The 26,880-nt window shown below is 46.6% G+C and overlaps 2 protein-coding genes across 3 annotated transcripts in view; one reads left to right on the forward strand and one right to left on the reverse strand.

The window, feature by feature from the left end:
* Window positions 1-26,880, forward strand: part of CA12 (carbonic anhydrase 12) — a 60,061-nt gene that overhangs the window by 18,990 nt on the left and 14,191 nt on the right. For both annotated transcript variants that reach the window (XM_030878934.2, XM_030878936.2), the window contains exons 3-4: window positions 21,013-21,192; window positions 22,094-22,236. In XM_030878934.2, coding sequence (XP_030734794.1) covers window positions 21,013-21,192; window positions 22,094-22,236 — 323 coding nt within the window. The remainder of the gene's footprint in view (window positions 1-21,012; window positions 21,193-22,093; window positions 22,237-26,880) is intronic.
* Window positions 1-26,880, reverse strand: part of APH1B (aph-1 homolog B, gamma-secretase subunit) — a 95,439-nt gene that overhangs the window by 2,192 nt on the left and 66,367 nt on the right. The gene's annotated exons all lie outside the window — the stretch shown is intronic.

The following is a 26,880-nucleotide window of genomic DNA, read 5'->3' on the forward strand; positions in this document are numbered from 1 at the left end:
CGTATGTGTGCTCGCATGCATCCACGTTCACGTGTATCTACATTCTTAGGTGTGTCCACACCCCCGACACTTACAGCTCCATCTCCTACACCGTGAACTTGGAGTGAGCCTCTCCGCCGGTTTCTGAGCTACGGGAATGTGCGTTGGCATCCCACTGCCTGGAGCGGAGCTTGGGTGAGAACTTACAGCCACCCCTCGGTGCTTCCTTTTGGCAGTTTCCCAAGAGCCTCCCAGCTCTTGATGAACCTTCTGGTGTAATGCTTAAATGTCTCTATCAGCAAGGATGGAACAGGGAGTGCCCCAGCGCTGAGTAAAACTGAGCACGGGAGGTCTGCAGGGAAGACTGGGTGTGCAAAGATGTCCGGTCAGAAACCTTGTTACGCCGTGGGGAAAACAATGGAGAACGGCAGGACTTTGATGCTCTTCCTTCACTTAACTGCCTTGAGAAGCATAGGATCCTCTGGGGTTAATAACCAAGTGCTCACTCTCCAGCGAGGGCTAATGTGCTGAATGATCACTGGAGAATGTTTTCCTCCCTGGTGGTTTTTGAGCACGAGCCTGCTGCAAGCAAGGCAGTGTTCGAGGGGTACGGGACTGAGCAGGAGCCCCTTCTGGCCCCAAGGGGGGTTACCTAGAAGGAGAACATATGCACACCATGTGGGGAGTGACAGCCTCCCCCAAGGGGCTGCTCGGGCAGAGGCAGAGAGCCCAGTGCAGGAGAGGTGCTGAGGGAACGAGGAAAGAATGGTTTGTTTCTCTGTTTACTTTTGGCTCTGGGAGTGAGGGAAGGCACCAGGGAGAAGGTGGCACTTGATCTGGGATGGCAGGATTTCAGAGGTGAAACCAGTCTGAAACGAAATGCCACATCACCATGCATATCTCATTAGAAGTAAAAGGAGCCAGGCAGGGAGCCCTAGATTTGTTTTCCGGAGAGGTGAAAAGGAGAACTTGCTCTAAAATGTTGGAAAACAGCCCCTAAGGGCGGGGGGGGGGGGCGGCGGAAAGGAGGAATTGAGACAATTCCATTCAGAAGGGCCTGGGAACCAGCATGTCTTATAAGTCCATCACAAATAGACACTACGCTACCATGTTTATTCCTCCCAACAGCCCTGGGGTCCTGCCGGGTGGGTACTGCCACTTTCATTTTGTAAGCGAGGCTCAGGGAATCTAAGAGATATGTTCAAGGTCACACAGCCAGTAGGTGGTGGAGCTGTGACTGGCAGCTTGGCCAGTGGCTCCAAAGCCCTTGACCTTCCCACTGCACTTCACACCCCTCTGGAAGGGAGACAGAAGTAGCCTGGATGGGGACTTCCCTGGTGGCGCTGTGGTTAAGAATACACCTGCCAATGCAGGGGACATGGGTTCGATCCCTGGTCCGCGAAGATCCCACAGGCCGCGGAGCAAATAAGCCCGTGCACCACAACTACTGAGCCTGCGCTGTAGAGCCCACGTGCCACAAATCCTGAGCCTGTGTGCCACAACTACTGAAGCCCGCGTGCCTAGAGCCCGTGCTCCACAACAAGAGAAGCCACCGCAATGAGAAGCCCGCGCACCGCAACGAAGAGTAGCCCCTGCTCTCCACAACTAGAGAAAGCCCGTGTGCAGCAACGAAGACGCAACACAGCCAAAAATAAATTAATTAATTAAAAAAAAAAGAAGTAGCCTGGATGAACTGGATGAAGGCTTTCAGGTGTGAGAAGAACCATCAAACAGCAAGTTTTCCCCCTAAAAGGGAAAACTGAGGGAGCAGCTTTAAATAACAGCAAAAGCGCTATAGGTTAGATATCAGAAAGGACTTCCTCTTTGTGAAAGCTGGTAAGTGAAGGACGGGCTCAACAGCAGGCCAATGTTCAGAGACTAGCCAGCCTCCCTTAGGTCAGGTTCCCCCGTGGGTAGCTGCAGAAAGCTCACGTCTTTTACCAGATCCCCTCTTTCTGTTATTTCCAGACCCCCCAGGAATGTTTACAAGGTTACAAATCTCTCCATTGCTGCTTCTCCCCTCTAGCTCTGGACCATCGCCAGGGCTTGTCTGCTGGTCCCCCCTCACCACCTCATAACTGCTGCTGCCGCCCAGGCTCTGGACCCTCCAAAGGCTGCTGCTGGGGAGAACGTGAGGGTCAGGGTCAGTGGCAGCCTGGCTGCTTACTGGCGCGTGACTTTGGGCATATTACTCAACATCTGTGCCTCAGTCACCTCATCTGCTAAATGAGAACATAGTGCCTCCGTCGTAGGGTTGTTACGCAGATTAATTAATACCTGTTAAGCATATAGAATGGGGGTTGGTGAACTATGGCCCATGGGCCAAATCCCGTCCACCACCTGTTTTTGTGAATAAAATCTTCTTGGAACACGGCTACACTCACCTGTTTACATATTCTCTATGGCTGCCTTTTTTTTTTTTTTTAAACAAAAGCAGAGTTGGGTAGTAGTGACAGAGATCATACAGCTCACAAAGCCTAAAATATTTGCTATCTGGCCTTTTGTAGAAAATGTTAGCCAACCTTTGATATAGAATGATGCCTGGCATGTAGTAAGTGCTCATTAAATGGTAGCTTTAAGAAAAACAACAACTCACTAGGCTTTGGAGTTTAACAAAATTTGACTGAGGTCCCAGGGTGACGCAGGCAACTACAGCCTAAGAGGAAAGTCAGATGTCTCTGTCATCAGTACTCCCCGAAGGCAATGATCGTCCCTGTCCCTGGGGGTTTCCTACCATCAGGATGTACGCACCAGTCTTGCTCTCCTGGCCTGGAGACCTGACTGTGTTTCCCCTCCCCTGAGGTTAGGCCTCCATTCCTCTTTCCTGCCCCAGGATGACTGACAGAGAGAGCACCTCATTCTTTCTAGAAGAACACCCTCTGCAATGTGTGATCTGCTCTTTCCTTCTGCGTGGCCCAGCCGAGACAATCACAATAGTCCAGGGCTTCTCAGCCTCTGCACTGTTGACATTTGGGGCAGGATAATTCTTTGTCTGGGGGCTGTCCTGTGCCCTGTGCAATGTTTAGCAGCATCCCTGGCTAGCCATCTACCCACTGAATGTCAGCAGCATTCCCCCTTATGACACCAAAAATGTCTCCACAGACGTTGCCAAACATCCCGAGGGGACAAAAATCACTCCTGAGCACCACTGGCTTAGTCTGAAATAACACCACAGGTGAGGCAACAACCTTCCAGTCCAGGACAGCTAAATCCATTATTTTAGAAAGGCAGTGCTCTTCGCAAGGGCACAGACCAGTTAAAGACGCACCCTATTTGGATCACTGGATCACTAGACAGAACGCTTGGCACCTCAGCCTGAAACACCAGCACTTGGACTGTTACAGCCGGGGCTGAGCTTTCACAGAAACGCTGGGTAGTTACCTGCCTCAAGTCTGGGTCACTAAGAGGGCTTATCCAAGTGCTCTGTCCTGCAACAGGGGGAGTGGGACAAAGTTTTGGTCCCTCCCCCAGAATGCAGAAAATGCTTATGGACCTCCCCAGCTGCCCTGCCCCTTCCCACATGAAGATTTTCCATCCTCGTCCGTTTTTTACATTCTACTCCCCCTCAAGTGACAGGAAGAAACTGCTAGCAGCTTTAAAATAACAGTCTATTCACTGATTCACTTATTCTTTTGACCAATCCTTAATGATTCCCTTTGTGGGCTGGTCACTGGGGATCAGAGACAAGCAGGACACAGCCCCTGCCTTCCATGCACTGAGGGTTGAGCGGCAAGCAGGTGTGTAAACAGGTAATGACAAGGGAACAGATTAAGTCTTGTGATAACGTACACTGACCCTGGGGACACAAAGGTGGGGCAGAATTCCTACATTTGGGGGTGACGGTGGCTGTCAGGCTTCCCTGAAGAGCTGATTCTTGAAAGATAAAGGAGTTAGCAGGGCAAGGAGAGTGCGTGTATGTTTACGTGCATGGTGGTGTGTGTTTTAGGGATGAAAATGGCATTCCGCTGCAGGCAGCAGAGCTCTGAAACCAGATGAGAGTGTGGGATGCAATCAGAGAATCAGGATGGCAGCAGCTCAGTGTCTGAGAAGTGGTAGGGAAAAGATTCTCCCTGCGTCTGTGAGCAGAGGCTCCGACAGCTTTCGTTCCAGACTATCTTTTCAAAGATGTTTATGTAGCAAGTCATCTTGTATAGATAAGGCAGTGTCTCCTTCCAGGGCAGAGAGCAGATCTGTTTGCTGTCCAGTAAAATCATGTCTCTCTTGGAGGCAAAGGTTGGGCAAGTTTGCTAACCACCCCCCTTTACACGCTGGGGTTTCCTAAGCTGAGAGGGACGCTCCTTATGCAGAGCAGCTTGCAAGTGGAGGCGTTACAAGGCCCTGGTTACATCACCCTATGGAACTGGGGCTTGAGAAACAGCTGCAAATGTCACTCTGCTATCCCTGTGAGTATTAAACTGTCAGTCTCTGACTCAGCAGTCTCGTGTCTTTACCAGCATCCGTGAAACTGTGGCAGGCTAACTTGTTAGTCGGGGTGAAGTCTTAAGACTCCCACCCCCACTTTGTGACACACGGTAGTAGGGGAAGCAAAGCCTAGAGAGGGGGGTGGGATCATGACGGGCTTGTGGGCTGCACTCCAGACCTTGGGATTAAGCCTGAAGGCCTGAGGAGCCACTGAAGAACTTTCAGCAGAGAAACGTCTGGATCTGGATCTAGCGTAGGGAGTGGAGGGCTGGAGAAGCAAGGCCAGTGAGGCCTACAGACATGGAGCTATGCATCTGAACAGGGCTATGCCAGTAGGGGCAGATGAAGGCCAAGTTTAAAAGAAACTTAATTTGGTCCTTGATAGCTTTTTTTCCTGAACTGGGAGTCAATCCGGATAATTCACTAAATTTATTTGTGGCATCTCTTTAGACCTTTCCTGCTCTTGACATTTCTGAAGCATACAGACTAGATATCACATAGCATGTCCTTCCATTTGGGTTTGTCTGAGGGTTTCTCATGAGATTCAGGTTGTCCATTTTGGCGCGAAGAATACAGTATTTACAGAAGTATATACTGTTATTATATATTATATATGTATACACACATATATTCACAATGGAATATTACTCAGCCATAAAAAAGAATGAAATAATGCCATTTGCAGCAACATGGATGGACCTAGAGATTATCATACTAAACAAAGTAAGTCAGACAGAAAGACATGTATCATATGATATCACTTATATGTGGAACCTTCAAAAAAATGATACAAATGAACTTATTTACAAAATAGAAATGGACTCAGAGACATAGAAAACAAACTTATGGTTACCAAAGGGAAAAAAGGGGGAGGGAGGGATAAATTAGGAATTTGGGATTAACAGAAACACACTACTATATATAAAATAAACAACAAAGTCCTACTGTATAAAACAGGGAACTATACTCAATATCTTGTAATAACCTATAATTCAGAAAGAATCTGAAAAAGAATATATATGTATACACACACACGTATACATATACATACACGTATACATACACACACCCACACATATACACATACACAGCCACGTATACGTATACACACACACGTCTCCGTACACACCCACGTCTATGTACACACACACACGTCTCCGTACACACCCACATCTACATATACAGACACACGTCTATGTATACACACACGTATACATATATACACACATGTATACATATATACATACACACATACATAACTGAATCATTCTGCTGTACACCTGACTCTAACACAACACTGTAAATCAACTATACTTCAATTTTTAAAAAAAAGATTAAAAATAAAGAAAAAATATTGTCCTAAAAAAAAGACTCCTAAAAGAGTAAAATTGTTACATCTCTGTGCCTAAAAATGGGGCCAAAGGAAAGGAAGGAGTGGAGTGTGATTCCCAGCCTTTGGGGGGTGGGCGGTTCTATCAGCTGAGATAGAGAACCTCAAAGGAGGTGGAGGAGGTTTTGGAAGGAGGAGGGTGACAGAGGAAAGGATGGTAGGTTTGGTTATTTTTCAAATTATTTGTTTGCTCGTCTGCCTCCCCCTCCAGCCACGTCTGATTTCAGGAACCCATGGAGCATCCAATGCGGGTGGCCAGTAGGCAATGGGTCTGGAGCTCAGGAGGAAACCCCAACAGGGCAGAGGTGGTGCTGAAGCCACGGGAGGAGATAAGGTCACCCCAGGGGAGTGTAAATGAGAGAGAAAGAGAAGAGCCAAAAGGACAAAACCACAGGGAGAGCTGACATTAAGGGCAGGTAGCTACAGAGAGCTGAGAAGGGGCAGGAGAAATGGGAAGATAACTCAGACAAAGCAGTATCCCCCAGAAACCAGAGAGGACAGGTTCAGAAATGGGGTGGGGTAGGTGGGGAGGCACTGGGGCCAAGGGCTGCAAGACAAATGAGGGCTGAAGAGTCTATTTGAATCCAGTGGGATGTGGGCCTGGAAGCAGTGAGATCTGAGCAGGAAGTGGAGATGCAGAAGTGACCGGACGATGTTTGGTTGCAAAGAGGGGGTGAGGAATCAGAGCAGGAGGGAAGGGGAGGTTCTCGTCCTAGTAAATAGATATCAAAGTCCACAACTAAATAGCTTCTTCAGGGCCGCATCCAACTTAGATATGCAGGACGGCCCCTGACCTGTTGTCTAGCCACCCCATCCAGTCTCGGGTCCTCACTCACAGCCTCACACGTTTCACAAAGATGAGTGCTGAGAAGGTGGATGGGGGAGCAAGGGAGAGAAGAGCAGCTTTTTGGCAGCAGAGTCAGTCTCTCTCTCTCTCTCTGCCAGGGAAGGAGCGGTCACTAGGGCAGCCTCTGCTCACATTATTTGCTCTCCCATCAGTTTCCTTTTGCTGCCAGGGAACATTGCTTCATCACCTTGCATGGAACACGCCTTTATTATCATGATTATTTGAAGTTTTCTCTCTTCATTCAGAAGCTTGTTACAAATACTAGCCTCATTGTCCCCCAGACCCTCGTCTCCAGGAAACCAGGCTGTATTATCTCCAGCTTCCTTTCGTGCCAGCTCTGTTGACAGTTTACTTTCTAAAACCCACACAAGAGGAACGTGAATGCTTTATTTCAGTCAACAGCTATTTTATAGCAGAGAATAGCAAGTTAACTGCAGTCAAATATTTAAACTACAGCAAAAAGCAACCCTATGAAATGAGAAACACGTGTGATACATCCACACAATGGGATACTCTTCAGCCATAAAAAAGGAATGAAGTACTGATACATGCTACATCATAGATGAACCTTGAAAACATTATACTGTGTGAAAGAAGCCAGACACAAATTGTGTGATTCCATTTATCAGAAATATCCAGAAGTGACAAACCTATAGAGACAGCAGGTAGATTAGTGGTTGCCAAGGGCTGGGGGGAGGAGGGGAAATGACTGCTTAGTGAGTATGGCGTTTCCTTTGGGATGATACAAATGTCCCGGAACTAAACAGTGGTGACAGTTGTACAACACTGTGAATATACTAAATGTAATTAATGGTAAATTTATGTTATATATATTCTGCCACAATAAAAAATTAATTACTTTGGAAAAAAGAAACCCTACCTTGACACCAGAGAGCAAAAAGCCCTGGCTCCAGCCCCAACGGTGTCGATGTAATGAAGTCTTTCTATCAGCGACTCTTAACTTCGGCCGCACATCAGAATCACCTGAGCAGCTTCTTAAAGCCTCCTGTCTCTGGACGCCACCCAAGACCCATTAAACCTGATCTCTGGGGCGGGGGCCAGGGGCAAACTTAGAAGCTCTAGGAAGCTCCAATGTGCAGTTAGGGTTGAGAAATACTGTGCTAGACCAGTGGTCCTCAGAGTGTGGTCCCCAGACCAGCAGTACCAGCATCACCTGGGAATTTGGTTAGAAAGGCACATTCTGGGACTGCATCCCAAACCTTCTTTTTTTTTTTTTTTGCGGTACGCGGGCCTCTCACTGCTGTGGCCTCTCCTGTTGCGCAGCACAGGCTCCGGACGCGCAGGCTCAGCGGCCATGGCTCACGGGCCCAGACACTCCGCTGCATGTGGGATCCTCCTGGACCGGGGCACGAGCCTGCGTCCCCTGCATCGGCAGGCGGACTCTCAACCACTGAGCCACCAGGGAAGCCCACAAACCTTCTGAATTAGTAACCCTGAGAGTGTTTTAACAAGAAATTTGTGTTTTAACAAGTCCTCCAGGGGATTCTGATACACACCAAAGTCTGACACCAACTGTTCTGAGTCTAGACAAAGTAAGATACAGAGACTTTTCCTCAACCAATGAGTGTTTACTGAGCGTCTACTCTAAGTTTGCTTCTGTGATAGATGTGAAAATACAGAAAGTCACCTCAGGTCTCCTCAAACATCTAGTTGGTTAGATTCCTGGGAAAGAAGTTGTATGTTAAAATGAGCTGAGCTTTTTTATGGCTGAACAGTACTCCACTGTAGGCGTATACCACATTTTATTTATCCCTTCATGCCTTGATGGGCACGTGAGTTATTTCCACCTTTCGGCTATTACGAATAATTCTGCTAGGAACATAGGTGTACAAGTATCTGTTTGAGTCTCTGCTTTCAATTCCTCTGAGTATATTCCTCAAAATTCTACTCTAGGAGTAGAATTGTCAGGTCATACGACAATGCTATGTTTAACTTTTTAAGGAATCACCAAAGTGTTTTCCACAGCGGCTGCACCACCAGGATTGTTCGTTTGGGATGATGGAAAGAGTTCTGGAAAGGGCTAGTGATGATGTTTGCACAACAGTGTGACTGTAATTAACACCACCGAATGCACTTTAAAATGGTTAAAAAGGGTAAATTTTATGTTATGTATATTTTACCACACACACACACACACACAAAACATTAAAGACATGAAATGAGCCATGAAAACAGATTTAGAAAAGGAAGTTATGTTCCTAATGGTCAACACTGAAGAAAAATGACCTCAAACACCATAATTATGTTTCCATAATTACACATATAACAGTGCATTAAAAAGATGGTGTCTGCAGTTCGTACTATTCAGAGGTGGTCTTTGCCTGAGCATGGAGAAAGAATATTTTTAATATCCTTTTTTTAGGAGGGTAGGGCAGGATGTCGGGTTCTTCTGGGGACTTCGTGTGTTTACATCGACCAAAATTCCTTTGTGAACAAGTCAAAGAAGATCAAAGAGAATAACATGTACTGAGCACTGACAGGTGATGGGCCTGGCTTGGTTTCCCTACTGGGGTTAGGCCGTTACCACCTTAGCAACTTGTCTAACCTATTAGTGGCCTGTTGTTGTTCAGGAACCCTTTGCTGAGCACGTTGATGTGCAGGCTCAGTGGGAGGAGTCAGGGATACAGGAATGAATGGGACGAGCTGAGAGCCCAGTGCGGTGCTTCCCAACCGTCAGCGTCAGCGAGCGCTGAGTCACCCACTGGGCTCGTTCAATGACAGATGCCGGGCACCACCCCCAGAGTGTCTGGGTCAGGGTGTCTGGGGGCGGGGGGGGGGAGGCCCAAGAATCTGCATTTCTAACAGGCTCCTAGGTGATGATGGTGGTGGTGATGCTTGTCCAGGGACCACGCTTTGAGAACCACTGGTCTACTGGGTAGAAAAGTATAAAATGTTATTTTGATAAGTGTAGGTGCCTCTAGGAAAGAGAAGTGTAAAGGGCTCCACAGGAGCATCGAGGGTGGGGAAACACTTGGCCCTGCCTTTTGGGGGGGTGAGAGGGGCAGGGAGAGGGTGTTTCTGGGAGCTGGGATGCAGCTTGGTGTGTCTCAGCATTGCTGCAATAAAAAGGGGAGGGGAGAGCAGGCTCAGAGGAGTCCAAAGAGGTGGGCAGAGCTTCGCCACAACGAATGCTCTCTAAGGCAACAGGACCTAAGAGGGTGCCAGAGATGCAGGAGCAAAAGCAAACAGTTGTCACCATTTATCTTTGGCATCCTGGAAACCTCACCCTCCTCCCTATAAAAGCCTTCCCTCCAGAAAGGACCTGACAAATGCCTGGAAGCCAAAGGGTAAATGACCGCAAAGCCTTTTCTTCTAGCTACACCCATACCTCCCCTCTCCTCTCCACCCCAGCAATATTGGAAGGGGATTACTGGAGGGGGAGGGGCCCTCTACGTATGGCAAGATGGAGGGGAAGGACGTCGCAAGGTTTAGCAGAGAGCTGAGCTGGCGGCCCCAGTCCTGCAGCTCACCTCTTCTCACTCCCAGCTTGCACTACGGGCCCCACTGCCATGGCTAAAGCAGAAAGGATGCCAAAGAGGGGCTTGGGAGGAATTTACCCTTTCCCAGTCTCCTCCCTCTCAAGCCAACCCAAACAAAAATTGAAATAATAAAGAGAAAGGTTTGATATAAAGTATGGCTTAACAGCATCTTTAGAAAACATTCCTATTTTTCTTGATCTGTAACAGTAAAAACCAAGGAAGCAGAATGGGCCTGCCATGGCAGTCCAGCTTTAAGCTTTGTAAATAGTAAGTAACACTGACTCTCCAGCCCTTGCTCTGCCCTGTCTCTGATTCACTTGTAATATTAACAAAGAAAAGGCTTCAACGCCAGTTTGGTTCCTTGACCCCTGTTTGTTTATAATAAAACCATAAGACATCACCTGTCAATCATCAACCCACCCCTCTGCTAGCCTCCTCTCCTTCTGGGCAGGATCTCGGGCTTTATGGCCATGCCTCTCCACTTGACTGTCAGGGAAACAGGCAGAGTCAGCACAATGTGGCCCTGGGCTCAGGGGGCAAGAATCCAGCCAAGGCAGATGCTGTGGGAACCCCACACTACTGATCAGCTGAACCCACTGGACTTTTATGGGAAGCCATGTGTCTTTTAATCAACTTCAGAAGTGAACTGCAGGAGCTGTCAAATATATATAAAACATATTTTAACAATGTGACTTCTGCATCCTAACAACATCCTCAGAATGTGTGGCACTGAGATGGATTTAGAGAGGATACAGAGGCTGCCTTCCCTTCTGAATGGGGTCCTGTGGCTTAGCTGTGTTCTCTATGGCTCCAGCCACAGGACCGCGAAGGATGGGTGACCCCCCAGAGAGAGCTGGGTCCCAGCCCCCTGAAAGGAGGACCTTTCTAACAGACAGAGTAGTGTACCTGAGCGGGTGCTGAATGACTCCCACTCAGCCTTGTTGTAGGGCAGCACCCAGCCTGGCCAGGGGGAAGCCAGACGAACCCTGGGTTCATTCTGAGTCTTTACATCACATACACATAAAATATACAAGCTCTCTGTTGCAGCAGGGTCTCTGAGTGCTCTGTGCACTCCCTTTGGAATGCCATTCCCCAGGTTTGACTCATGGTGGGCTCAGTCCCATCCTTTAAGTCTCAACTTTAATGGTGCCTCCTCTAAGAAGCCTGCCTGCACCACCTGGTCCATAGTGGTCCCTCCATTTTTCTCCATCATAGCCCTTGCTTATTTCCTTCATAGCATTGACTGCAGACTGGAATTATTTTACTTATGTATTGGTTTTCTTATCCGTAATTTATTATCAGGCTTTTCCACTGGAATGTAAGTTCCATGAGGACAGAGACCAGATCTGTCATGTTCTCCATTGTATCTTTAATACTAAATACAGTGCCTGGCCCACAGAAGGCACATCTGTTGAAGAAATGAACGAATGAACTTCAAAACTAAATAGCACTCCAAGGAGGGTATTTAGCAATTTTCTCTTTTAGTCAACATTTGAATATTCATTTTTAAATTGCAAATATAATCTATTTAATTGTGTATTCAACTTTGATACACAATCTGTGATCATTTTCATATAAGTATACATGCCCAGACTGGGGGCATTTTTATTAGAGTCAGATCCCCTTACAAAACAAACCTTGGGGACTGACCAAAAGCTTTTTTTTTTGCGGTACGCGGGCCTCTCACTGTTGCGGCCTCTCCCGTTGAGGAGCACAGGCTCCGGACGCGCAGGCTCAGCGGCCATGGCTCACGGGCCCAGCCGCTCCGCAGCATGTGGGATCTTCCCGGACCGGGGCACAAACCCGTGTCCCCTGCATCGGCAGGCGGACTCTCAACCACTGCGCCACCAGGGAAGCCCGACCAAAAGCTTTTATTATACGAAAACTTTGACTGTTGGTTAAAAAAAAGGTGTGTCAACATCTAGAATGTGTAAAACCTTGCCACTGTAGTTTTATCCATTGGGGCAAGTTTTGATCTGACTGTGTTTCGGTAGCCAGTCTAAAGAGACAGGCCCTGGGGATGGTGGCCCAGGATGGGCTGCCCAGGCGTTCACATAGACACTGAGGGCTCTACCCCAAGAGTGTGGCTACCACAAATGTCAGGGGTGCCAGGCAGGTCTGAGGGACAGACTTAGGCCCAAAAAGGTAAACGTCATAATAGGATAATAATGAATACTGTTTTTTTTTTGTCCAGACTTGTCGGATATAGTCAAGTTACAAACAATATTTATTTTCACTAGAATTTTTGTTATTCTTAAGCACATAGGATGCAGTCAGTGAGAAAGAGTAATCAGTGAGAAACAGCAATCAAACTGTACCAGTAATTACCTAGTTCTGATCTTCTAAGGAGCCCTATATGCTTTTATTATTACAATACATGCTGTAACGTATATGTTGTAAATGTATAAATGTAAGAAATTGCTCAACCCATAAAGTGTTTTACTTACCACATACCATGTCTGCAAACAGATCATAAAATAATAAAATTATCTTTCATTTACTTGCATGAATTGTTATTTGCCCAAGGCAGTATTGAGTCTCTACATATGTATGTACAGAGCAAATACACCCATGTTGGAGAAAAATAAAAGGAGGGCCTATAGATTAAAAGAAACTCAAGGGACATATTAACCAGTCATGATACATGGACCTTATTTGGACCCTGATCCAAACAAACTATTTCATAAATATATGAGACTATAGCACAGGGAACTACATTCAATATCTTATAATAACCTACAATGGAAAAGAATCTGAAAAAGATATATATATATATATATATAACTGGATCACTTTGCTATATACCTGACACATTGTAAATCAACTATACTTCAATTAAAAAATAGGAAAAAAAAACAAAAAAGATGTATGCGACAATTGGGAAAATTTGAATTTGCACTGGATATTTGATGACATTAAGAAACCATTGGGGGCTTCCCTGGTGGCACAGTGGTTGAGAATCTGCCTGCTAATGTGGGGGACACGGGTTCGAGCCCTGGTCTGGGAAGATCCCACATGCCACGGAGCAACTAGGCCCGTGGGCCACAACTACTGAGCCTGCGCGTCTGGAGCCTGTGCTCTGCAAAAAGAGAGGCCGCGATAGTGAGAGGCCTGCGCACCACGATGAAGAGTGGCCCCCGCTCCCTGCAACTAGAGAAAGCCCTCGCACAGAAACGAAGACCCAACACAGCCAAAAATAAATAAATAAATTAATAAACTCCTACCCCCAACAACAACAACAAAAAGAAACCACTGGGAGACACAAGAGGGAGGAGATATAGGGATATATGCATAGCTGATTCACTCTGTTATAAAGCAGAAACTAACACACCACTGTAAAGAAATTATACTCCAATAAAGATTTTTTTAAAAATTAAAAAAAAATCATTGTTAACAGTTTTTAGATGTGAAGATGATATTGTGGTTATTTTTACAGTTATTACCTATAATTATATATATGCATCCATAGATTTTCTTCAAAGGAATCCAGTGGAGGGGGAATGGATAGGGCGGGGGGTATGGATGAAACTAGATTAGTCATGGAGAGACGGGTACACGGGGCCATGCTACTATGCTCTTTACTGTTGTACCTGCTTTGAAATTGTATTAAATTTTAAAACAAGACATAAGGTGTAGTAAGAAAATAGCCAAATACAGGTTCACTTTAAAAATCACATTGACTCTTTTAGGCTCATGGGTGTACTTGGGCTGCATGCATCTCAGAATGTGAGAAACTGAGACTGTCTGTCATCCTACAGCCCATCCTCTTCTCTGATCACCTCTGCAGGCCTGCTGAGTTCTAGGATTTCTGACTGGGTTTTTACTCTATGGGCTTCCTTTCCAGGAAGGCTTCAGTGTTCTGGTCTGATCCATTCAGCAAACACTTACGGAGTGCCTCCTTCAGCCCAGAGGTGATTTCTACCTCTGCTGGCTGGGTCCACCCCTCCCCCACTGTCTTCTAAGGGCCACACTCCATGAATCAGCCCCTCCTTCTCCTGGAACCATCCTTCCTTCTCTATTCCCCTTTCCTTCTACGTGGAAGTGTGCTCAAGTCTCTTCATTAAAAAAATAAAAAATGCTTCTCGTCACCCTCATCTTCCTATAAACACCACACACACACACCCCCCCACACACCCTTCTCCCATCCCTTTATGGCTAGATTTCTGAAATGAGCTTAAGAAACCCTCCAAATCAATTCATTAAGTGTCTAGGAAATGCCACTATATGCTCAGACACGGGGGAGGGACGTGACAGAGTTCTAGGCTTCCAAAGGTCTTCAAAACTTACAGACAGAGTTCTAGTCTGGACCGGGTTTAGAGTAACAGTCACAGGTGAGATGGCTAAATGACCATTCAAGGCACTGTACCATTGTAGGAAGCCGGATAATCTGGCCTAGGAGTTCAAGGCAGGAAGAAAGTGCTGGAGTAGCTTGCCCAGGACTTGAGCTGGATTTTGGAGATGGACAAGATTTGGAAGGTAGAGAGGAAAGAAGGCAGCATTGTAAGCAGATTTTTAGCATAAGAACATTTGTGAAGGTTGGTCTGAGGATGGGGGAGCTGGCCTGACCATGGGGGCGAACTGCGGTGGGTATGGCTGCGGTTCTGCTTTGTTTTATTGGGGGCGGGGGCAGGGCAGGGCGTGCTATGGAGAAAGGGAGTGGACGGATGGGTGGTACCACGGGAGCAGGGCTACACCTGGTTCTGGCTGCAACAGCAAAGGCTGGGGCGGGGACCCCACGTGGAGCCTCTGCAGTGTGACCTGGTAAGGGCCTAACCGGGGTGGTGGTGATGATGGTGGAAACTTGGGACCCCATGACCCACCCCGAGGGCAAAGGATGGGCTGAGCCAGCCTGGCTCTGAGATTTTGAGCCTTGGAAGAGTGGGGCCACTTGTCCTCTGACAAGGCTTAGTGCCATCAAATTGAGATCTAGGCCATAACACATCAACCAGCTTCACTATGTGGACCTTCTCCGAATCCTGAATTTTACAAACAACCATTAAAAAGATATGAAAACAACAAGGTCCTACTGTAAAGCACAGAGAACTATATTCAATATCCTGCGATAAACCATAACAGAAAAGAATACTAAAAAGAATGTATAGATATGTGCATAACTGAATCACTTTGCTGTACAGCAGACACTAATGCAACATTGTAAATCAACTATACTTCAATAAAAGAAATGTTTTTTTAAAACTCTGAAATTCCTATTTTTTTTAACATCTTTATTGGAGTATAATTGCTTTACAATGGTGTGTGAGTTTCTGCTTCATAACAAAGTGAGTCAGTTATACATATGTCCCCATATCTCTCCCCTCTTGCATTTCCCTCCCTCCCACCCTCCCTATCCCACCCCTCTACGTGGTCACAAAGCACCGAGCTGATCTCCCTGTGCTATGCGGCTGCTTCCCACTAGCTGTCTATTTTACATTTGGTAGTGTATATATGTCCGTGCCACTCTCTCACTTCATCCCAGCTTACCCTTCCCCCTTCCCTTGTCCTCAAGCCCATTCTCTAGTAGGTCTGCATCTTTATTCCCATCTTGCCCCTAGGTTCTTCTGACCATTTTTTTTCTTTTTTTTTTTTTAGATTCTATATGTGTTAGCATATAGTATTTGTTTTTCTCTTTCTGACTTACTTCACTCTGTATGACAGTCTCTACGTCCATCCACCTCATTACAAATAACTCAGTTTCATTCCTTTTTATGGCTGAATAATATTCCATTGTATATATGTGCCACATCTTCTTTATCCATTCATCTGTCGATGGACACTTAGGTTGCTTCCATGTCCTGGCTATTGTAAACAGAGCTGCAATGAACACTGTGGTACATGACTCTTTTTGAATTATGGTTTTCTCAGGGTATATGCCCAGTCGTGGGATTGCTGGGTCGTACGGTAGTTCTATTTTTAGTTTTTTAAGGAACCTCCATACTGTTCTCCATAGAGGCTATATCAACTTACATTCCCACCAGCAGTGCAAGAGGGTTCCCTTTTCTCCACACCCTCTCCAGCATTTATTGTTTGTAAAAAGAAATGTTTTAAAAAGATATGAGATAATTGGAAAATTTTGAATTCTGACTGGATTTAATAATATTAAGGAATTGTTAACCTTTTAAGTGTGGTAATGGTATTGTACTTTCTTTCTAAGAGCCTTATGTTTTAGAGACATACTGAAATATGCACAGATGAAATATATTTGGATTTGTTTCAAAATTATCCAGGGATAGGGGAGAGCAGGTGTGGTAGAGATGAAGGTGGACAGGCTGTGGATTGTTAGTTGTTGAGCTCGGGGATATGGGGTTCATTTTGCTCCTCCCTCTACGGTTGCACGCATTTGACATTTTCCCTGAAAGAAATTCTGGTCCTCGGGTAATGCAAGTCTTGTACTCTGGGCCTCAATAATGCCCAGCTGGAAAGCACGAGAGGCATTTTGAGCCGTGCCACGTTCATCTCTTGTTACAATTCAAAACAGAAATTTGGTCCACTTCTGTTTTGCCTCAAACAGAAAAATTCATGAACTGGAAAGAAATAATGCCTTGATTTTAGTTGGAAAAACAAACTGGGAGATACACATGATCTCCTTTATCATGATCACGCGAGGAATCTAATCCACGGAAGAAGCAAAGTCACAGCCCGAGAGAAAAGTCACATTTTGATGGTAGCTGGAAACAAATGCTTCTTTTGGAAGAGTCAGTCCCAGGAGAGGTTTTCTGGCAGCAGAGTGCTTGGCATGAGTGTGAAAGCTGAGAACAAGTTGAAAAATTACAGCCTGGGCAGTAGCTGCCAGCGAAAAGAAAGTGCAGTGTTAGATCAGCAGTGACGTTGCTCACACAGAGGCTGCAGGGCAGAAGGGAGCCTGCTGCCTACGTGCCTGATACTGGGTGTCCTGGTGCCCAGCCACATGGCACCTCCCTCTCTCACTCACAAGCCACAGAGATCAGAGGCTGCTCTGACAACGTCTCTAGCCATGTAAGCAGGGGACACAGCCATCACACGCTGGCAGAGAGTCCCGTGAACTGCAATGAAACTCCATACTCAGCAGATCGTCTCCCAGGCTACCGGCCAGCAACCGGATTTCTTTTTCAATGAGTGGCCCCAAACAGAACAAAACCTCACGCAGGTACACTAGAAAGCTAGGAGGGTAACTTTTGAACCTGAGCAAGTAACATCATTTTTCTTTACTTTTTATAGGAAAAAGAAAATTATGTGGGGGAATAGAGAGAAACTAGGGGGTTTAATATAGGTGCATGCTTCCCTGGAGAGGAACAAGCAGAAAATTAGTAAGAGAATCCAGCTCAGGAAACATGTGAGGGCCTGCTCTATGCCAGGCATTGTGGACAAGGCAGGGGTGAATGAGACATGGTCCCTGCCTTCAAGGAGGTCATGGGAGAAGGAGGATACGAGCGTGCACGAAATCTCCTGGATAAATAATGAAATAGAAGGCATGGAGGTCCTGTGACCCAGGCAAGGTAACTCTGTTACGAAGCCAAAGTCTGTCTTTGGGCAAATCACTTCATCTCAATTTTTCGTCTACAGAATGGGGCAATTCTTGCCTTGTTGACCCCATGGAGTTGTAGAGGTGTAAGGACCAAAACTACTAACATCACCATCGTCACCATCACCATCATGAGGAGGAGGAGGGATAGAAGAGGCTTCCTAGATCCTGCTGCCCAAAGGGCCTGTGATGGGCACTCAGGACGAGTGCTTCCAGTGGTCAGCAGCCCAAACCGGCAGGACTGCCCACTCTCCCGCCAGCCCCAGGAGCAGCAGCGCCCTGTGCCCTCGTTCCCACAGCTGGTTCCCACTGGGCACCTCGTCACATGCCCAGGAACTGCCTTTGGATGAGCAATTCTCTCCAACCCGTTCCAACCGGCCTGATACAGAGGTGAAGGTGCTTAGTCCTAGTAATCTTAAGAAATCTCAGAGCTTGAGAGTCAGAAGGGACCTTCCAGAACATAGTGTCCACCCCTCCCATTTGTACAAAGGGCAAAGGAGACGAAGGCAGGGAAGGTGACTGGCTTGAGGTCACTCACGGAGGTGGAGGGCAGGGGACGGCTGGTGCTGGAAAGCTGGAGTCTCCGGGTCCAATACAGCTGCTTCTCTTTCCTAGGAAGGTTTTGCCACCACTGACTCTGTTGCCTTTTTTTTTTTTTTAATTTTATTTATGTATTTATTTTTGCTGTGTTGGGTCTACGTTTCTGTGCGAGGGCTTTCTCTAGTTGCGGTGAGTGGGGGCCACTCTTCATCGCGGTGCGCAGGCCTCTCACTGTTGCGGCCTCTCTTGTTGCAGAGCACAGGCTCCAGACGCGCAGGCTCAGCAGTTGTGGCTCACGGGCCCAGCTGCTCCGCAGCATGTGGGATCCTCCCGGACCAGGGCTCGAACCCGTGTCCCCTGCGCCGGCAGGCAGACTCTCAACCACTGCGCCACCAGGGAAGCCCTCTGTTGCCTTTTATATCCTTAGTCTTTTCTGCTCCCAAATACCTAATTTGGCCAACTTCCACGAAAGTATTTAGGGCAAAAGGAAAATTCCTCCTCATAACCTTTCCCTAAGCTCTCTGTTCTTTGGGGGTCTTTCATTCTTTGGGGAAGATGTTTACTCAGTGCCTGTTATGCATGTGATCCTAAGCACGACATGGGTTCACAGAGATGAAATGGGATGGCCCAGTCCCCTCTTCATGAAACCTTCAGGGGAGCTCTGGCTCTGGGAAAAGAAAGCCCTTCTTACTCAGTTCCCTTTAGCTATGTGTTCAAGGGGAGATCTCTTTGCCACACCTCTTCATGTCCTGAGTTTTTCCATTCATGCCTGTCTGGCAGCTTCTGCCACCCTGGCTGTGGGCCCAGATGCCGTTGTGAGAGAGAAAAGGCTGGCAGCCTCACTCTTGAAGGGCTGCCACCTAGGAGCTGCGCTGCTTCCTGACCCTCAGGGCTGGCATGATACCTCTTGACTGCTTCATCTCTGAACCCTGTGGTCTCTAAGGGATTCGGTTTTGCCCCCAGCTGAGTAACTGCCCTAATCCAGTCTGCCCCCTGGAGTGACTGCCTTGGTGTCCTCCAGCCTGCCTCTCTGCCAGTCGCCATCTTGGTGTAGTTTAGTTGCCTTGAGTCCAGGGCTTTGAGGCCGTGGAAAGAAAAACAATACAGTTCAGTGGAAACTCTGACATGTGAGGGTTGGGAAAACTGGTGTCCAGTGAGAGGCTGGGCTGGAGAGTCTGAAATCCCTTCCAGCTCCAACATTTCTGAAAAGGTATACCCGAAGGCTGACAGCCTGAAATATTAGAGGGTTCTCCTGTGTGTGTCCAGACCTAGGACCAACTCGTCATAGCATTTCAAATGAATGTGGGCACCAAGTTTTGCTTCTGACTCTCCCTACTCTCAGGTGAGGTCCCCTAGTTAGAGAACAAGGTGTAGGGGATGGGGATTCTGTGAGGCCGGTGTACACACACGCGCTCCTGTGAAATGGTGCCGTGGTCTATGGCAAGGGTGCCCAGAAGACGTGGTATTCCTTCCCCTTCTGCTCTAGGTGACACGTTTCCGTGTGCTGAAATACTGATGAATGAACTCCAGGTGGCAAACCTTGGTTCCCAACTCCTAGAGAGCCCACAGGGCACCATGGTTCTACTCTAACGAGCCGTGACCTGCCAATTATTTGCTTTTCTGGAGAAACCTCAGCTTGAAAATCCACTTAATTACCATGGGAGATAATCTTTTAACCATAGCCTTACATCCCTGAAAGACTTTTCCTTGTGGGAGTAAGAAAGTGAACGTGGGATTGGATTGTTTATTTTCATTTCCAGGGGAAGGACTATTACCTGGTAGTTAGCAAGAAGCCTGAGCCCTGGAGGGTTTATTTGATAAGTTTGCTCCTCCTCACTGCTAGTTTGTCAGTTATATTGTAATAATTAGTTTGTAATATTGTCATACTTTTCCCCAGCGTAAACATTGCATTTAGCTCCGTGATTCCGGGCTTATAATTACTTGATATTTTCCAAGCTTCCCTATCAGGTTGGGGGTTTTTACTTGCTCTAGATGTGGGTATTCAGAGTCAAGGTCCTCAAGGGTTTCCTATTAGGAAGATCATACCTGTATATCACCAACCTCAAAGACCTACCTGGAGTTGGAGACAGACTCCAATTTTTCCAACGGGGGACATCCCAGCGGATTAAATAAATTCTTCCCCACTAGGAGAGGGAAGGGTGGAGGGGCAATATAGGGGTAGTGGAGTGAGAGGTACAAACTATTAGGTCTAAAATAAGCTACAAGGATATACTGTACAACATGGGGAATACATTCCATATTTTAAAATAACTCACTACATTGTACACCTGTAACATATAATATTGTACAGCAACTATACTTCAATTTTTAAAAAGTACCAAAGGAAAGAGAGCCATAGGTTTTAAACTACAACAACAACAAATGTCCTTAGCTTCTAAAAACACAAAAAAATTATAAAATAAAAAAAAAATCTTCCCCACTAGAATGTCAGCTTGGGCAGCCCCAAGACCCAGAGCAATTCCTGCTCATAGGAGGCGTTCAATGCACAGATGCTAAGTTGCTGAGAGTCACGAGGTCTTCACGTGGAATGGACGTGCGTCGGGTCGAAATATGAACAACGGACAGAATACTGCAGAGTCCCTGCCACGGGGCTGCTCTGGTCCCTCTTTCCCCACATCACTTCAGAAGCAAATGGTCTGGAGGCATTTGCATGACCTGGTTCTGTAGGCTGGGGTCTCTGGGCCTTAAGAGTATACCTCTAGGGATTAAGAAAGGAATAGAAAAGGAGTGATTGTATTGCACACAGAATTAGAAGGTGAGGAAAAATCTTTAGTGGAAAACGGATTAAGTCATGGACCTGAATCTCTCCTTCCAGGTCCCGACGGGGAGAAGAGCTGGTCCAAGAGCTACCCATTATGTGGGGGCCTGATGCAGTCCCCAATAGACCTGCAGGATGACATCCTCCAGTACAACGCCAGCCTTGTGCCCCTTGGCTTCCAAGGCTACAGTGAGTCTGCCAACCAGCAATTTGTCCTGACCAACAATGGCCATTCAGGTGAGGGAGCGACCTCCAAGACCTGAAGGGGTGTCTGAGCTTTCCTCAGCTCCCTGGCCTCTTCTGTCTGCCGGGGCAGGGGGTAGGGTGGGTTCTACTGAGGCACCCAGGAAGGAGGGCAAACGGGAGCCTTGAGGGATGCTTGGACCACTCTCTCCAGGGGATGCTGCAGGTCCTGGGCTCGGCTGGTTCTGCCGGGGTGGTATCTCTCAGAAGCGGCACATCTCTTGGGATGGGAGAGGGGACAGGCCTGAGCCCCTTGGCCTATTGGATATGGTGTGGGAGTGAATTCCGGGGCACCGTGAACAACTCAAGGGGCCACACAGTTTACTGGGGGCCTTGCCCAGTCTTTGGAGTCAGACCAACCCGAATTTGAATCGTGGCTTGACTACTTATGAGTCATGAGACTCTGGATGAGAATTTTAAACTCCTTGAGGTTTCATCTGGAAAATGGGCATATTGATGTGTACTGTAAAGACTAGAGGTTATGTACGTTAATATCCAGAATAGAGAAGTGCTTAATAAAGAGCGATTATTATTGTTGTTGTTGTTATATAATTCTACAGCTTGGCAGATACTTCACGACAGGTTCTATCTTCATAGCCAAGTGTGTAATACATGGATATATAAACAAACGTTCATCCATTGGTCTAAATTAGTTCCTGACATCATTTTCCAAGGGGAACCAAGAAGGTGCTTGTGCCACTGGAATACCTTTAGTGAAAGGGGGACATTCTCAGAGAAAGAGCCCAGGTTTCTGACCTACAGGCTGCATCTCTCTGGTCCCCACCTCGCTGTATCCACTCGCCCCTGTCTGGGCCCTGGGCAGGTGATGCCTACCTGCTCTCAGGCAGTACTCAGCTGGCCAGGGCTCTGAAGACTGCCCCTCCTCTCCCTGCAGTGAAACTGAAACTGCCCAAGGACATGCACATCCAGGGCCTTGGGGCCCGCTACAATGCCTCGCAGCTGCACCTGCACTGGGGGGACGAGAATGAACCTCACGGCTCGGAGCACACTGTGGGCGGGAAGCACTTTGCTGCCGAGGTGAGTGGGGCGGCCCGGCTGGCAGAGGATTCCCGGCGGTGGGTGGTCTGGCACCCTTCCACTTGGCTGGTGTGCAGACAAGATCAGAGCACAAGGGGTGAGGTGGAGGGGGCCGTCTCACTCTACACACCCACCCCAGCCCTGCTGGCAGCACAGGAAGGTACGGCCACTCCGGCCACGCTGCAGCTCACCCCCGGTGTCCCGCTTCCCTTCCTCTCCTGAACTTGCTGAGTTTGTTTCCATGTCTTTTACTGAGTGATGCTGCTCAGAAAGCAGTGAGTGCTCCCAGGGGGGCACAGTGGGACACACATGCCCCTTTTCTAGACATCGCCCTTCTGTTTGCACAGATTAAGATCCCACCAGCTTGTGTGGCTGACATCCCACTGCCATATCATACAAGGCTAAGTGCTCCCCCAGCTTTTCCGTTTTCTTCATATGCTATGCTGCTTGCATAAGTTTTTCCCATCCCATCTTTCCTTTCGGGCATGGGTTGTGCTTGGAGCCTGGGGACCCGGGTCCAGGGTCACTCTTCTATTTGGCCACAAATCAAGGGATGACTGGCATTATAACACGTAGGGCATTGTGGCCATCAGAGACTCACTGAGGATAGCCTGGGACATCATCACAGTGTTGCGTTACGTTGCCCTGAGGTGCTACCCCAAATGCCAAAGAAAACAGGAAGAGGAGCAGAGCTTCGCTCCTGCACTACAAGTGTTCAGCGGAGGCTGGGGGATTGACCTGCTCCTTTTCAGCGTTCCCGTGGGATTGCACTTGGGGGTGTGGTTCTGAATGTTTAAAGGGCAATAAATACAAAGGGATAAATGCTACTGATTAGCTAACGGAGCCTGTGGTAAACAGTGATGCGACCATTCCCCTCTGTTCTTAAAGGCCGAACTGCTTAATGTCTTAGGCTAATTAGAGGTCGAGTTACAAGAGGTGGAGGAGCTATAATTCTGGCCCAATAGGATGGCCCTACTGGAAGTGCACATATTCCAGACCAGGCCCCTCTCTGAACCTCCAGGACTGCCATTTCTTTCAGCCTAACTGCAATAAGGAGGCTTCTATTTTCCCACGGGGGGTAAAGGAGTTAGGGTGTAGGCTGAGAGGGTTTGGGCATTTAAAAATAGTTACTGAATTTTCTGCTATTAAGCCACATCATCAGACCAAGAACCTGGTGAAGATGGACCATAAATGTCAATAACAGAGAAAAAACATCAAGGTGACCCTAAAGTGGCAGATTCTCTATGGAGGGTCCTTGAAAGTGTAGCAGTTCTTCTGGCTTGAGTCTATATAAGAAGACTCTCTTAATCCTCTCAGCAGGGAATTCCCTTCTGTTTGTATTAGTCTTCACCTCCTCTTGATTTCATCTCAACAAGTGAGAAAAGTGCTAAAACAGAACACAAGCTCAAAGGTCAGCTGTAAAAAGAAATAAGGATCGCGACTTCCCTGGTGGCGCAGTGGTTAAGAATCTGCCTGCTAATGCAGGGGACACGGGTTCGAGCCCTGGTCTGGGAAGATCCCATATGCCGCGGAGCAGCTAAGCCCGTGAGCCACAACTGCTGAGCCCGTGTGCCACAACTACTGAAGCCCACACGCCTAGAGCCTGTGTTCCACAACAAGAGAAGCCACCACAATGAGAAGCCCGCACACCTCAACGAAGAGTAGCCCCCGCTCGCTACAACTAGAGAAAGCCTGTGCGCAGCAATGAAAACCCAACGCAGCCAAAAATAGACAATAAATAAATAAATTAAGAAATAAGAAATAAGGATCTAGGACCTTCAGGGTTTTAGCCACATAGAGTTCTGCACTATTTCCCAAAGCAATGCCAGGCCAAGATGGTGTGGGGCAGTGTGGAGGCTACATCCTTTGGGGGGGAAAGATGGTAAAGGAGGAGCCCCTAAGAAATCCTTAATACAGGACCATTAAAAAGAAGAAATAACTTGATATAATTTTTTTTTAATTAGAAAGGGCCACTTGAAAAGTGGGGAACATTGAGCTGTATTCATTAAAATATGCTTGAATTCTATTTATAATCACATAAGATGGGAAAAGAGATTAACGAAGAAAAAGGAAAAGGGAGGTAAAATCTCAGTGTGTCATAGTCTCAAGAGGCAAAGAATCAACTAAAATACACATGATCATATATAATACAGTTTTTTGGAGGACAGGTGATACCACCTTTAGGATTAAAAATCAGGTTAAACAAAGTAGGAGGATGACACTCCTGCATGTCTAAGGGGCTTTATCAGAATGAAGTCATGTCTATAAGCTCCTAATGTCCAGAAGGAGAATGTAGAATAGACATAATATATTTAAACTACCCAAAAATTACAGGAATTTTTCTGTGAAGAATGATAAAGATTTCCAACAACATGCTTTACTGTTTAAAGCTTTAATACCTGAAGAAAATATAACATTGATCATAGAAAAATCAATCCAAGGCATGACATAAGGGAGTTTGTGATACAAATATTACCTTAAATATGAGGTATTCAAAGGTGATGGAAAAAACCAGATATGTTCTTAGGCGCCTTGAGTAAGTGTGAGAAGGAGTTATTTAGAAGTAAGTGAAGATGTGAAGATGCCCAGATAGGGGTTCAACCAAGGAAAGTGTGTTAGGTATCTATTGCTACATAACAAATTACCCTAAAAATTAGCAGTTTAAGACAACAAACATTTATTATCTTGCAGTTTCTGTGGGTAAAAAAATTGGGAGCAACTTAGGGGACTGGCTCTGGTTCAGAGTCTCTCATGAGACTGCTGTCATGGTATTGGCTGGGCTACAGTTATCTGAAAGCTTGACTGGGGCTGAAGGATCTGCTTCCAAAATGGCTCATATGGCGGACAAGGTGATGCTGGCTATTGGCAGGAGGCCTCAGTCCCTTGCTACATGAACCTGTTCATAGAGTTGCTTGGGTGCCCTTATGACATGACAGCTGGCTTTCTCTACAGTGAGTGATCCAAGTGTGAGCAAGGCAAAAGCCACAGTGCCTTTTATGATGGGGTCTCAGAAGTCATATATTATCACCTCCACCTTACATGATTTATTAGAAGCAAGACATTTAGTCAATGCCACACCTGAGGGGAGAGGAATTAGGCTCTACTTTCTGAAGAACGAGTCAAAGAATTTGTGGATGTATTTTAACACATCACATAAGGCAAGAGAGAACAGACAAAGAGCAGAGCTGCCTTGCTGGTAGACCTAAGACAAACTTCATTTCCTGGATAAAGCTGATGACAAGTAATACAAACTATTCCCCTTTTGCCAACTGCCAAGAGGTCCAGCTATAACCCTTTAGAACGGGCTAGAGCAGCCTCTGGCAGGAAACGAGGGATTATCTGAGATTTTTAGGAACACTTTCACTCTACAAATATCTATCCACCTGTTTCCTGAAGGCTGGAATTGTTTTAATATTGAAGCAAAAGCCACATCTGGAGAGAAGAGACAACAAAGAAAATGACAATTGAAACAAACACCAATGCAGCTGAAAATGGAAATATTTACTAACCAATTGGTGGGGAGTCTCAGATCACAGACTTAACCTTGTCATGTAGGGGGAGGATGACAGATTCCAAGAGAATCAGGAGAAAGGACTGTGAAATAAAATGGAGGCACTTACGTCAAGGGGTTTTAAAATGGAGCTGGGAGGCCATTAAGGAGGTGAACCTTATGCACGTCCTCACCAGCGGGAACCATGAACTTCTGAACTGGGCCAAACCACCAATACTCCATGGACTCTGCAAGAACACCTGCAACTTGTCACATTAACGAACTTTTCCCTCCCTCTAGTAACAGCCCTAGTATTCAACCATGTTTAGCCAAGACTAGCTTCTGCCTCCAACTTGAAAATTACAAAATTCTTTGTAATGCAAACCTCCCTTCTTTGCCTTTAAAAGCCCCTTTTACTCCCTAGCAGGACACTGTTTGGGAAGCTACCCAAATCTGTGTGCCCCAAATCGCATTCTTTGACCCAAATAAACATTTTTTTTGCTTAAGAAAAAAAAAAATCAGGTTAAACATTGACAGAGCTTGTCATAATAATGTCTTAATGCTTACCTAGACTGTTTCTTTTTAATTTTTTAAGACTTTTTTTTTTTTAGAGCATTTTAGGTTCACAGCAAAATGCAGAGGAAGATACAGAGATTTCTCATATACTCTTTGCCCTCACACGTGCATAGCCTCCCTCATTATCAACATCACTCATCAGAGTTTACCTAGACTTTTTTTTTTTTTTTTTTTTTTTTTGCGGTACGCGGGCCTCTCACTGCTGTGGCCTCTCCTGTTGCGAAGCACAGGCTCCAGTTGCGCAGGCTCAGCAGCCATGGCTCACGGGCCCAGCCGCTCCATGGCATGTGGGATCTTCCCGGACTGGGGCACGAACCCGTGTCCCCTGCAACGGCAGGCGGACTCTCAACCACTGCACCACCAGGGAAGCCCTACCTAGACCTTTTAAACCCAACATTTCTCAAAAACTTCTCTTTTCCTCACTTTAATAATGATAAGTAACTTCTGCTTTGAAAAAAAATGAGTTTAGAATGGTATTTTGGGGTCTACATTCATGGAGTAGCATTTTTGTTTCATGGTCTCTTAAAATATAGTTGATAAAACCTGTATAAAAGTCATGTTGTGCCTGTCTCCACCTG

The sequence above is a fragment of the Globicephala melas genome, chromosome 2, assembly GCF_963455315.2.
Source record: "Globicephala melas chromosome 2, mGloMel1.2, whole genome shotgun sequence".
Taxonomy (NCBI): Eukaryota; Metazoa; Chordata; class Mammalia; order Artiodactyla; family Delphinidae; genus Globicephala; species Globicephala melas.